At 38.7% G+C, this 14394-nt stretch overlaps 1 protein-coding gene across 3 annotated transcripts in view; it reads left to right on the forward strand.

Annotated features, from left to right (window-relative positions):
* Nucleotides 1-14394, forward strand: part of sorcs2 (sortilin-related VPS10 domain containing receptor 2) — an 893773-nt gene that overhangs the window by 822598 nt on the left and 56781 nt on the right. For 2 of the 3 annotated variants that reach the window (XR_012098663.1, XM_073043098.1), the window contains exons 17-18: nucleotides 5623-5736; nucleotides 9607-9778. Coding sequence is in view for 2 of the 3 variants with exons in the window: in XM_073043098.1 (XP_072899199.1) it covers nucleotides 5623-5736; nucleotides 9607-9778 (286 nt within the window). In the remaining variant the exon portion in view is untranslated. The remainder of the gene's footprint in view (nucleotides 1-5622; nucleotides 5737-9606; nucleotides 9779-14394) is intronic. The other variant, XM_073043099.1, reaches the window with a different exon arrangement.

Genomic DNA, 14394 nt, shown 5'->3' on the forward strand with positions numbered 1-14394 from the left:
AAAAAAAGATTTAGGAATAAAAATTGGTAATGCTTGAAATAGGTATAAAAATTTAGGTAGTATCATCATCTTAATGGCATTAATTCTACCTACCAAAGACATAGATAGTGGAGACCACCTATTAGCAAGTTGCTTAATTTGATCTATTAAAGGCAAAAAATTAGTTTTAAATAAATCTTTATGTTTTTTAGTAATTTTAATACCTAAATAAGTAAAATAGTCTGTAACAATTCTATATGGTACCCGATTATAAATTGGAGTATGCATATTTAATGGAAAAAGTTCACTCTTATTAAAATTCAATTTATACCCAGAGAAGTTACTAAATTGAGCAAGCAAAGAAGAAATAGCAGGAATAGATCTTTCAGGATCAGATATATATAATAACAAATCATCTGCATATAATGATACCTTATACATCGTCTCCCCACGGGTAATACCTAAAATATTGGGTGATTCCCGAATAGCTATAGCCAAGGGTTCCAAAGCAATGTCAAATAATAAAGGGCTTAAAGGACAACCTTGCCTTGTACCCCGAAATAGCTGAAAAAAAGGGGATCTTTGATTATTAGTAAAAACCGAAGCTAAAGGTTTCTGATATATTAATTTAATCCATGATATAAATTTTGAACTAAAATTAAAATGTTGCAAAGTATTAAATAAATATGACCATTCGACTCTATCAAATGCTTTTTCGGCATCTAAGGAGATGACACATTCTGGGATTTTAGATGAAGAAGTATAAGCAATATTAATTAATTTTCTAATATTAAAAGATGAATAACGATTTTTAATAAATCCAGTCTGATCCTCAGAAATAATCCGAGGCAATATATTTTCTAATCTAATAGCCAAGATTTTACTAAAAATCTTAAAATCCATATTCAGCAAAGATATAGGCCGATAAGATGCACATTCAGTGGGATCTTTATCTTTTTTAAGAATTAAAGAAATAGAAGCTTCATAAAAAGATTGTGGTAGTTTACCTATACTTAATGCATCTTTAAAAATTTTACAAAGCCAAGGAGAAAGTATAGAAGAAAAGGATTTAAAAAATTCTGCAGAAAAACCATCTGGGCCCGAAGCTTTACCCGAGTTCATTAAGAAAATGGCCTTTTCTATTTCAGACTCCGTAATAGGTGTATCCAAAAATACACTATCCTCAGCAGTTACTTTTGGAATATTCAATTTCCTTAAAAATTCACTCATTATAGAAGAGTCTTTAGTACATTCTGATTGATATAAAGAATTATAAAAATCTTGAAAGGCTGTATTTATCTCTTTGTGATCAATCGTCAGAGTACCATCTTGTTTACGAATCTTAGTAATTTGTCGCTTATCCGAAACAATTTTCAATTGGTTAGCTAGTAATTTACCAGACTTATCTCCATATGTATAAAATTGAGCTTTCGATTTAATTAACTGACTTTCAATCGAAGAGGTTAATAATAAACTATGCTCCATTTGAAGTTCCACCCTTTCTTTATAAAGTTCTTTACTAGGGGTCAATGCATAAATCTTATCAATTGCCTTAATTTTATCAACTAATGTTGATATTTTAGAATTAGTTCGTTTCCTAACTCCGGCAGAATATGAAATAATCTGTCCACGAATATATGCCTTAAAAGTATCCCAGAGAGTTCCACTAGAGATGTCTGCTGTGGAATTTATTGAGAAAAACAAATCAATTTGCTGTTTAATAAAGTTAATAAAGTCAGAGTCCTGCAGTAAAACAGAATTAAACCTCCAACTTTTAGTACTAATATGTGAATCCGTCACCTTAATAGATAACTTCAAAGGTGCATGATCAGATATAACAATAGAGTCGTATTTGCAATCCATGACATCTGTAAGGAAGTGTTGATCAATGAAAAAGTAGTCAATCCTTGAGTAATTATGATGCACATGGGAAAAGTATGAGAACTCTTTATCATTAGGGTGTAGAAAACGCCAGATTTCACAGATAGCTGAATCAATCATAAAAGAATTAATAAGAGAAGCCGATTTGTTCGGAAAAGTTTGAATGGGTTTGGATCTATCCATCAAAGGGTTTAAACAACAATTAAAATCCCCGCCCATTATCAATCTGTATTGATTCAGATTAGGAAAGGATGTAAATAAACATTTAAAAAATTCAGGACAGTCAGTATTTGGAGCATAAACATTAACTAAAACAACTTTTTGATTAAAAAGCAACCCAGTAATAAGCAAAAATCTACCTTGCGGGTCTGAAATTGTTTCATAATGTATAAAAGCAGTTGATGAGTCTATAAAAATAGAAACACCTCTCACTTTGGCTTGTGAATTTGAGTGATACTGTTGGCCCTTCCAAAACCTAAACAACCTCTGACTATCCACCTTCCTAACATGAGTCTCTTGTACAAAAATAACATTCGCATTCATTCTATGGAATATTTTGAATACTTTTTTCCGTTTAATCGGATGATTTAAACCATTAGTATTCCAAGAAACAAAGTTAATAGTCTTATCCATATTGACAATACATATTACAGTTAACATATAGGTTTAAAAGAAAAGTGAACTCATGAACTCGGAAGGGGGAAATAAGTTCAAAGGGAAGCCGGAAGTCACAGCACCGCAGCCATTTTTGTAGTTTCATATAAGCCCATGAAGTAAAACTAAGCAAAAAGCAAGCAGAAAAAAGAAAAAAAAGAAAAATCTCCCTCCCACCACCCTCAAAACCCCAGGAAAAAAGCCAAACAGAGGCAAGCGAGCGATCTAATACTAAAATTACCCCCTTGTCTCAAGACGGCAACTCAGACGTAACAAAGTTAAAAAAAATACAAACAACCCACATTATAAAAAAAAGGGTTGATATAGGAAAAATTAAAATATAAAATTAGTGTTATAAATGTATATTATCAAAAGGGTTAAAAATTAAAACAATAAATGAAGGTTTAACACTTTCGAACAGATCAAAACAGTTATGACGCTACAGACACTGGAGTCTGTCGGGAAGAAGAAACGCCATTTTATTCTTCCAAATCTTAATATTCAAATGCTAAAAATGTAAAAAAAGAGCGTATATCGATTAAAAAAAAGAAAAAAAAAATAACCCTAATAGGTCATCTTCAACATTAATCGGTTAGTAATATATAAAAATATGAAATCGGAATAAACCCGGTAGAAAAAAGAGAGCTTTAATCGTATATAAGAAATACATATGAACCGTATCAAAAAAGAACCCAAACGTCAATCTATAACAGATTCAAATCTATAGGCTAGATTACATTGATCAGCCCGATCAAATGTCATTGTTCCAGGAAACCTTGAGCATCCGCTGGCGATTTAAACAGCCGAAAAGATCCATCTTGAAGGGTGACTCTCAGGTGTGCTGGAAACAGCAACGCTTGCTTGTAGCCTTTCTGGTGAAAATCCGACATAACCGATCTGAAAGCCAGCCTAGCCCGTAGTACTTCGGGGCTATAGTCCTCCAGAATGCGAAAATTAAAATTTTGATAAGTTATCATACCTTTTTTACGAGCCGCACGAATCAGTCGTTCTTTGATGTGAGGATAATGGATCCTGAGAATTATGTGCCGTGGTTTCAGACTTGAATCTGCCCGATATCTGGAAACTCTGTGTGCCCGATCGATTAATGGGGGGTTATCCAGGACTTCTTCGCCCAGGACATCCACTAGAAATTTGGAGAAGAAAACGGTCAGATCACCGCTTTCAAATTTTTCCGGGATTCCAATTAACCGAAGATTTTGTCTTCGAGAACGATTTTCCAAATCAGTAATTTTAGCTTTATAGCGATCCATCTGTTGGATCGTCGAAGTTTGCTCTTCTTGCATTTTTTCGATTATACGATCCTTCTTACGAGCAGCTTCTTCAAGAACCAAAATGCTTGCATGTTGTTCCTTTGATTCCCGTGAAAGGGTCAGGAACTTATCTTCGAGTGATCTCAAACGATTGTCATAGTCTGAGAATCTTCCAAGTAATTTTTTCTCCAATTCATCAAATCTAGCGTCTATAAACTTCACAACAACTTCTAAAGTTAACGGTTCTCTCGTCTGTTTCGGTTCTTTTGCTTTAGACATTTCAACGAGTTGAGAGTAATTCAGATAGTTTTTTTAAAAAAATTCTATATGTTTAGACCCCTTTAAAATAAGTTTAAGGGGTGTTTGTAGGTTAAAAAAAACGTAAAAGGTTTGGAGCAAAGCCTAGATGCGGTTTACTCCATGAGCGCCATCTTGAGACCGGGACCACTACTTTTCACATTGGTTGTATTTGATTTAGATAATGGAATTGATGACTTTGTGGCAAAGTTTGCGGATGATATGAAGATAGGTGGAGGGGTAGGTATTGCTGAGGAAGCAATGTGATTGCAGCAGGACTTAGACAAATTGGAAGAATGGACAAAAAAAGTGACAGATGGAATACAGTGTTGGGAAATGTATGATAATATATTTTGGTAAAAGGAACAATAGTGTGGACTGCTATCTAAATCGGAGGCGGTTCAAATATCACAGGTAGAGAGTGATTTAGACATCCTGTGTAAGACTCCCAGAAGGTTAATTTACAGGTTGAGTCTGTGGTAAAAAAGGCAAGTGCAATGGTGGCATTTTGTTCGAAGGGAATAGAATATAAAAGCAAGGAGATAATGCTGAGGCTTTATAAGACACTAGTCAGGCCACACTTAAAAGTATTGTCAACAGTTTTGGGCCCCATATCTCAGAAATAATGTGTTGTCATTGGAGAGTCCAGAGGAGGTCCATGAGAATTCTGGGAATGAAGGGGTTAACATATGAGGAGTGTTTGGCAGCTTTGGGCCTGTACTCCCTGGAATTTAGAAGAACTTGTGGGGATCTCATTGAAATGTACCGAATGTTGAAAGGACTAGATAGGGGGATATGGAGAGGATGTTTCCAATGGTTGGAGGTATCTAGAACTAGAGAGCACCAACTCAAAATTGAGTGGTGACTCTTTAGAACAGAGGTAAGGAAGAACTGTTTTAGTCAGAGACTAGTAAATCTGTGGAATGTCTGCCACAGACTGTAGTCCATGGGTATATTTAAAGCGGAATCAGTTTCCTGATCAGTCAGGGCATCAAAGGATACGGCGAGAAGGCAGGTGTATGGGGTTGAGTGCGATCCGGGATCAGCCATGATGGAATGGCAGAGCAGACTTGATGGGTTGAATGGCCTAATTCTGTTCCTATGTCTTATAATCTTATCTAAACATCTCTTAAAAGCCTCTAATGTATTTGCCTCTACCACCATACCGGACAGTGCATTCCAGGCATCCTCCACTGAGTAAAAAAAACTTAACCCTCACATCCCCTTTGAACCTTCAATGGATGCCAGTGTATTAGCCATTTCTACCCTAATTTAGAGCTTTAGTGAGGAATTTCTACCCTCCTATGCTTAATGCAGTGTTGTTATTTGAAAGTTATTTAGAATCTGTACGGTAGTAGATTGTCAACCTGTCTGCCAGGCATTAGCCTGCATAAATCATTATCTGTTTAAAAACATAATTGGAAAAGAACATTGGGGTGTAAACAACAGGTTTCTCATTTTCCATGCCTCATAGTAAGTTGTAAATCTACTCCTATGTTGGAGAATTTCTAATTGCTCTTTGTTTCTTTTTGTTTTGCAGTGATTATGGATTTGAGCAGCAAGGTAATGGTAGATGTGTCCCTGCTTTCTGGTACAACCCAGATTCCCCTTCTGAGGACTGTAAGTTGGGACAGTTATACACCAGAAGCTCTGGGTAGGTACTGCATGTCTGTCAATGACAATATTTCATAACCTCTGATTCATTAAATCAAAATACAATCCCTTCCTTCCTTCTCATTCACTCTTCACATCTTTTGGTTTGCGTATGTTGTTTCATGTGATAAGTTACTAGTAGCATTCTTCTAATGTTTTATTTTGACCATAAGCAGCAGTCTTCTCCTCATCCCTTCTCCCTCTCAGTAACAGACTTTCATGGATGCAGTATTGGTGATTTAAGGACATAGGGCAGCACAGTGGCACGGTCCTGACCTGTGGTAGAGTTTGCACATTTTCCTCCTGACTACATAGGTGGCTTCACACATCCTGAAAATATGTGGGTTGGTGGGTTAATTGCCCACTGTAAGTTATCTCTAGTGTCTAGCTGAGCAGTGGAATCTGAGGGGAGTTGATAGGATCGTGGGGGGAATAAGATGTGGGGCAGCACAGTAGGGTAGTGGTTAGCACAATGCTTTACAGTGCCAGCGACCCAGGATCAATTCCTGTTGCTTCCTGTAAGGAGTTTGTACATTCTCCCTGTGACTGCGTGCGTTTCTCCAGATGCTCTGGTTTCCTCCCACAGTCCAAAGACGTACCAGATGGTAGTTTATCTGGTCATTGTAAATTGTCCTGTGATTAAGCTAAGATCAGGGAGTGCTGAGCAGTGTGTCTCGAAGGGCCAAAATGGCCTATTCTGCACTGTATCTCAATAATTAAATAAAATAGATGTATTAGGGTAGAACTGGTGTAAGAATGGGTGCATAATTGCCTTTCCAACTCCCCAGCACCACACTCAACTGTCGGTGTGGATTATTGTGCTCGGGTTTCTAGCATTAAACGGATTAGAAGTACTGTTGAGTCATGGGTGACACGATACAACGGAGCGAATAGTCTTTGTGTTCTTGATTCCACCTGGTTTCTAGTTCTCATAAATTAAAGTTCAGCAATGTACACACATTTACTAAATAAGTATAAATTTTCCCATATTTCATTGTGTTTTCTATTTATTATAGACGTTGAAGTGACTTATTTGGCAGAAAGCTAAATTAATAAATTTCTTACTTTAAAAATATGTGCTATCAGGAATATATTCTGTTTAGTGTTCATTGCTTCTAATAAATATGGACAAATCATTATTCTGAAATATTTATATACAGTGGATTCCAGTTAATTGGGCCATCAGTTAATCAGGCCAGCCACTTATTTGGGACAACTTTTAAAGAACAAAAACTAATTGAGAAATAGCCAGGATTCTGTTCATTTATTTGGACACCATACCGATTAATTAGGGCAGGAGTCTATTGCTGAACAGTTTCTAACTAGCGTTAGTCGCATGCATTTGCATTGCTATTAGACACACACTGTGCTTCAAGCAAACTATTTTTAATAGTGTCAGTTGCATGTGTTTATGTTCAAAATTAGTGACTTTTTAATCACTGATAGTTATCAAAATAAGCTGTAAGACAATTTAGAACTGTTTTGCTCACTACAGTTTCAAGCATTCAGGCTTGGAGATGTCAGAAACAGACGGGAGTGATTTCACTACTTCAACAAGTTAGAAACTATGAAGAATTTGAAGGTATCAACAAGCATGTTGAATGTTACAATGAAAATGAAGATTTAGAGGATGCAATCATCAATGGCATTGTATGAATGCAGTCCATTATCTACACTAAGTGTCTGTGTTGATTTAGTTCATTTAAAGAAGACGAAGAAGATACTTTATTGATCCCAAAGGAAATTACAATGTCACAGTAGCAATACAAGTGCACAGATATACAAATATTAGAAGAGAAGTAAGAGAGAATAAAAAATGAGTTACCTCAAACAGTCTAACAGGAGGGGTCATCACTTCCCCGGCTATAGGTTGACTCATTATAGAGCCTAATGGCCGAGGGTAAGAATAGCCTCTTATAGCGCTCTTTGGAGCAACAAAGTTGTCTTAGCCTATTACTAAAACTGCTCCTCTGTTCAGCCAAGGTGGCATGCAGAGGGTGAGAAACATTGTCCAGAATTGCTAGGACTTTCCATAGGGTCCCTTGTTCTACCACAGCCTCCAGTGTGCCCAGTTTGACTCCAATAACAGAGCCAGCCTTTCTAATCAGTTTACTGAGCCTGTTGGCATCACCCATGTTGATGTCATTGCTCCAGCACACCACTGCATAGAAGATTGTACTGGCAACAGAAGACTGGTAGAACATGTGAAAGAGAAGCCTGCATACTCCAAGGGGCCTTAGTTTCCTCAGAAAGTAGAGGTGACTCTGGCCCTTCACAGCCTCTGTGTTGGTGCACCTGTCAAGTGTGCCATTCAGGTGCACCCCCAGGTACTTGTAGGTCCTCACCATCAATAGTAACAGGGAGCAGTGCAGGCTTGGTCTTCCTAAAGTCCATCACCATCTCCTTTGTCTTACTGATGTTGAGCTGCAGGTGATTCAGCTTGCACCATTTGACAAAGTCCTCCACCAGGGCCCTGTATTCATCCTCCTGTCCTCCCTTTGTACAGTCAACTACTGCAGTGTCATTAGAGAATTTCTGCAGATGACATGACTCAGTGTTGTATCTGAAGTCCGAGGTGTACAGGGTAAACAGGAAGGGAGCCAATGCAGTCCCCTGTGGGGCCCCAGTGCTGCTTATAGCCATGTCTGACACACAGCTCTGAAGCTGCACAAACTGTGGTCTGCCAGACAGGTAGTCCATTATCCAGGATACAATGATAGTGCAAACCTGCATTGAACAGAGCTTTTCCCCCAGCAGTGAGGGCTGTGTGGTACTGAAGGCACTTGAGAAATCAAAACCATGATCCTCACAGTGCTGCCCTGCTTATCCAAATGGGATAGGCTCTGTTCAGCAGGTAGATGACAGCATCATCGACTCCAAGGAGATTCTGGTTGGCAAACTGCAGGGGACTGAGGGCCAATCTGACCAGGTATCAGGGTGAGCCAGGACCAACCTCTCTAGGGTCATCATGATGTGTGAAGTCAGGGCCACTGGACAGTAGTCATTCAAGACTTTCTGTCAGCCCTTCTTGGGAACTGGGACCAGACATGATGTTTTCCACAATCAGGACCCTTTCCAGACTGAGACTCCGATTGAAAATGTGCTAGAGAACTCCACACCGCTGCTCAGCACAGTAAAAAATAATGTGATGGGGATGAATTCCTCTGCCAATACATGTTAGGAACTGATACATAGTTTTGTAGTATTGCATGAGTATTGTTAATGTTTTAATTAGTTTTGTCTTTTATTTAAATACATAATTTGTTACTCAGTTTGTCTTTTAAACCATTTCCATGAAACTTTGACTGATTGGAGCAGCCACATAATTTGGCAAAATGTACTGGTCCTGATATATCCCAATTAACCGGAATCCACTCTATATCTGGCATCAGTATATGTAGTACCACTTTCAGAGGCAACGGTAGTGCTAGGACGGCAATATGGGCATTGTACATGCATAATTCCTGATCTGTGCTAATGCTGTATGATCTTGATTAAATTATGAAACGTTTTGACACCAATGCAAAGCAGTCACGGAAATGACATGTGCTTCATTTTGAGGTGTTTCTGCAAAAAGAAAGTGACACTTTAGGTGTTGATCAACCTGCTGATGGCTTGTTTTCATTCAGAAGCTCATGACTGGCTGTGAAATTGTCAAAGCTGCTGCTTTGGAGTAATTTTGATTAGCACTTTTCACTCTAGACTGGGAAACATCCTGGGGAAAAAAATCTAACTGGCAGGAAAAAAGATACAGAGAGACATGCATGAAGTATTCGGTGTGCTAACTTCTCTCTCCTTCACTCTATCTATACTTAATGTGTGTGATTGTATATATTGGTCTGAAGGCTTAAACATTCCATGTGTTGGGCAGTTACAGGAAGGTGACACTCAACGTCTGTAAAGGTGGTTTGGACAAAAGGCAAGGCTCCATGCAGTTCCGATGCCCACTAATGGCTCCCAGAGGGCTCCGGATAGTCACAAAAGGAGAAAGACTAGCAGTCAACCCTGGTGACGATGTTACATTCTTGATATCTCAGAGTCAGGTAACAGGTGCTTTTCTGATTGTAGATGAATATAATTATAGTTTTATTACAAATTAATATAATGTTGTGACTGTGAGTGAAGTCACCAGAGAGAGAGAGAGAGAGAGTGAAACAGTTGATATGAAAGTCTTTATTCATTGCAACAAGCTGGCATTCTTCTGGAGACACTCACAGTAGACTCTCTCAAACTAAAAGTACATTTCATTTTTATACCCTTAAGATCAAATTTAATAGAGGTAATTCAATAATTACAGTGACATCATCTACCCCAATATTTTGGGTTGACAATGCTTCCTTTGCATTACATATCAACAGTGGGAGACATCTCTGAATGTTTGAACAACCCGGTTGGGACAAACTAATTGACGTGTACTCTTAAAAGCTTCTAAAGACAGAAAGCCAGTTGCCCAAGAGTGGTGTTTGGCGAGCTGACTTCTGCGTCCACAGTAGATCAGTTATTGATTGCAACTATACCTGTGACAATGTTTGATATGCTCAGTAATAACATCAGCCTGATCTGCCAGCTTCAACTCATGTCACAATGGTGCAAATAACTTAGCTCATGTGGCCTGGTTAGATGCAGGCCAATTAACACAACCCTATTGACTTATCATTTGGCTGATGCATATTGTCACCATTTTGCAAACCATAACTCTTGGTCTGCTTTTAACTTCTATCTTCTGCTTGCAATTTACAATTAAAATTAAGAACTGAAGACCGATTCTTGTTTGAATTAATAGTTGCTATATTCACATAACTCCAGAATACTCCCTAACAACATAAGATGCACACTAATACAAAAAAGTGGATATTGTTAGGAGATACAAGAGATTGCAGACGTTGGAATCTGGAGCAACACAGAAAGAGCTGGAGGAATTCAGCAGATCAGACAGCATCTATGGAGAGAAATGGACAGTCAATGTTTCAGGTCAAGAACCTATATCTGAGACCTTTCCTTTGTTTCTTTGTTTGTTGCATCTTGATATTCTTACGTAGCTTTCACAAAGAACGAGTACATTCATCCGTTCAGTGTAAGTGTAGTTTTACTTCCATCACTATACAGCTGAAATATCATCATCTTTATTTAATTGGCCCCTTACTTTTAAAGCAGGAATCAATTAACTAATTAGTGCCAATGCAATTAATATGGATCAATACTTTTAAAGATTAAGCATACATAGATAATTTACCTATTGTACATCTTTAGCCAGTTAATGCAAGTAAGTTCAAATGCATATATTCTGTAATTATTACCATTTTGTAATAGCCGTTGGACTATTTTTATCAAAGCAAATGCAGTCTATAGAACACAAGTAACTTATCACTTTAAAAAAAAATGCTAATTTCTTTTGGCATTCATCACATTTTTGATTGTGAGTCAGTGCACACACTGTTGGTAGTCTATTGAGTGTATCATTTCCATCCTCAGTGAGACTGGCTGCTTCATCATAGACAACAGACTTTTTAGTTTTAAAGCTGCAACTTCCAGTGCAATTACCCAGCTAGTGATTAGAGAAATTCACTTATTTCCTTTTGCTTTTTAAGTAAATCAGACTAACATGTAGCAATGACACAAAGTCAAAGTGAAGATAATACTTTTACTAAAATTCATCTATAAAGATTCTGATTCAGGAGCAACAGAACCGGATAATTTTGTTATAACCATATAACCATATAACAATCACAGCACGGAAACAGGCCATTCCGGCCCTCCTAGTCCGTGCCGAACTCTTAATCTCACCTAGTCCCACCTACCCGCACTCAGCCCATAACCCTCCACTCCTTTCCTGTCCATATACCTATCCAATTTTACCTTAAATGACACAACTGAACTGGCCTCTACTACTTCTACAGGAAGCTCATTCCACACAGCTATCACTCTCTGAGTAAAGAAATACCCCCTCGTGTTTCCCTTAAACTTTTGCCCCCTAACTCTCAAATCATGTCCTCTCGTTTGAATCTCCCCTACTCTCAATGGAAACAGCCTATTCACGTCAACTCTATCTATCCCTCTCAACATTTTAAATACCTCGATCAAATCCCCCCTCAACCTTCTACGCTCCAATGAATAGAGACCTAACTTGTTCAACCTTTCTCTGTAACTTAAGTGCTGAAACCCAGGTAACATCCTAGTAAATCGTCTCTGCACTCTCTCTAATTTATTGATATCTTTCCTATAATTCGGTGACCAGAACTGTACACAATATTCCAAATTTGGCCTTACCAATGCCTTGTACAATTTTAACATTACATCCCAACTTCTGTACTCAATGCTCTGATTTATAAAGGCCAGCGTTCCAAAAGCCTTCTTCACCACCCTATCTACATGAGACTCCACCTTCAGGGAACTATGCACTGTTATTCCTAGATCTCTCTGTTCCACTGCATTCCTCAATGCCCTACCATTTACCCTGTATGTTCTATTTGGATTATTCCTGCCAAAATGTAGAACCTCACACTTCTCAGCATTAAACTCCACCTGCCAACGTTCAGCCCATTCTTCTAACCGGCATAAATCTCCCTGCAAGCTTTGAAAACCCACCTCATTATCCACAACACCTCCTACCTTAGTATCATCAGCATACTTACTAAACCAATTTACCACCCCATCATCCAGATCCTTTATGTATATTACAAACAACATTGGGCCCAAAACAGATCCCTGAGGCACCCCGCTAGTCACCGGCCTCCATCCCGATAAACAATTATCCACCACTACTCTCTGGCATCTCCCATCTAGCCACTGTTGAATCCATTTTATTACTCCAGCATTAATACCTAACGACTGAACCTTCTTAACTAACCTTCCATGTGGAACTTTGTCAAAGGCCTTGCTGAAGTCCATTATTGTGAATGTTCTGTCCTTAGCATAAAGCCTTGACCCCTACCATTTAAAAGATGATAAATTGTAGTATATTTTGGCTATTCACTAAAATCCTTTGAAATGTAGAAAACTCTAGAGGTATAGAATATAATGGCAGGGATGTGATGTTGAGGTTCTATAAGGTACTCGTGAGAGTATTGTGTGCAGTTATGGGCTCCTTATTTTAGAAAGTATATACTGACATTGGAGAGGGTTCAGAAAAGATTCACGAGAATGATTCCAGGGATGAGAGGGTTACCGTATGAGGAACGTCTGGCAGCGCTTGGGCTGTATTCCCTGGAGTTCAGGAGAATGAGGAGGGATCTCATTAAAACATTCCAAATGTTAAAAGGCCTGAACAGATTAGATAAGGCAAAGTTATTTCTAGGACAAGAGGGCACAACCTCAGGATTGAAGGACGTCCTTTTAGAACAGAGGTGCGGAGAAATTACTTTAGTCAGAGGGTGGTAAATCTATGGAATTTGTTGTCACAATCAGCTGTAGAGACCAAGTCATTGGGTGTATTTAAAGCAGAGATAGATGGGTTCTTGATTAGCCAGGCCATCAAAGGGTATGGAGTGAAAGCAGGGGAATGGAGATGACTGGAAGAATTGGATCTGCCCATGATTGAATGGTGGAGCAGACTCGATGGGTCAAATGGCCTACTTCTGCTCCTATATCTTATGTTGAAGTGGCATATTTGAATTTTAATTTTTGAAGACAGTATTAAAACAAGAAAGGCCAGGGTCACTTATACTTTCTGAGGAGACTGAGGTCCTTTGTTTGTTAATCATGAGCAACTTCAACATTTTTGAAGGTATACAGGCAGCCCCCGGGTTACATATGAGTTCCCTTCCTGAGTCCGTCTTTAAGTCGGATTTTTACATAAGTTGGAACAAGTATATCCGGTATTATTTAGCGTCAGTTAGTCAAACGTTTGTCTTAGTATATAGTATATATTTTACCTTTCTATGCATATAAAACACTTAAGAAACGTATGTATTCCAATAATTAAATCACTGCGTTGCTTAGTAATAACTGTAGCTTTCATCGGGAAGGGCCTTTCACATTATCCATTATTCTCACTTTATCTGTTATCCTTTAAAATTGTTCCAATCGTTGACCGACTGTAGCCTAATGCTTTTCCAATGACCGATGGCATTTCACCTCTTTCCAAACGCTTTATTATTTCCACTTTACTTTCAATCGCGATCGCTTCCCGTCAATGGAACAGAAACACTGCAGGCGGCGGGTCCCGAGGTCCGCTGGGTCCTAAGGACCACCGCACTGAATTCCCTGGGTCCTAAACTCCAGCGCACTGAGACAGGTTAAATGGGACAAGTGGGGGCTGTGCTGGGTTTGGGTATTTGATCCTCAACAATATTCCACGTGGGAATTTAAACTGGAGGTGGCAGTGTTTTTTTTACGAGGTCGAGTTGCGAGCTGAACATTAACCCGGCATGGATGGTACGGGAGTCACAGGATCAACATCAACCCAGCACAGGAGCAGTCTGTCACTAAATCGAACTTGGGAAACTCCGTTCTCAAGCTCAGTGCTGATCTCACTGCGCCACCAGCCGACCGAAACCAGGGGGGGGGGGTCAGGGTGAATCTTACTAAGAAAAGTTTAAGCTAAATACAAAGTTAAACACTCAACACAGTGTCAATGGCAATGACTTAAAATGGCAGATGGCATCGTGATCTGACTTAAAAAGGAGGACAGCGTGCTCCTTCCTTGGTTCGTAAGTACGAG

The sequence above is a fragment of the Hemitrygon akajei genome, chromosome 4 (genome assembly GCF_048418815.1).
Source record: "Hemitrygon akajei chromosome 4, sHemAka1.3, whole genome shotgun sequence".
NCBI classification, from domain to species: domain Eukaryota; kingdom Metazoa; phylum Chordata; class Chondrichthyes; order Myliobatiformes; family Dasyatidae; genus Hemitrygon; species Hemitrygon akajei.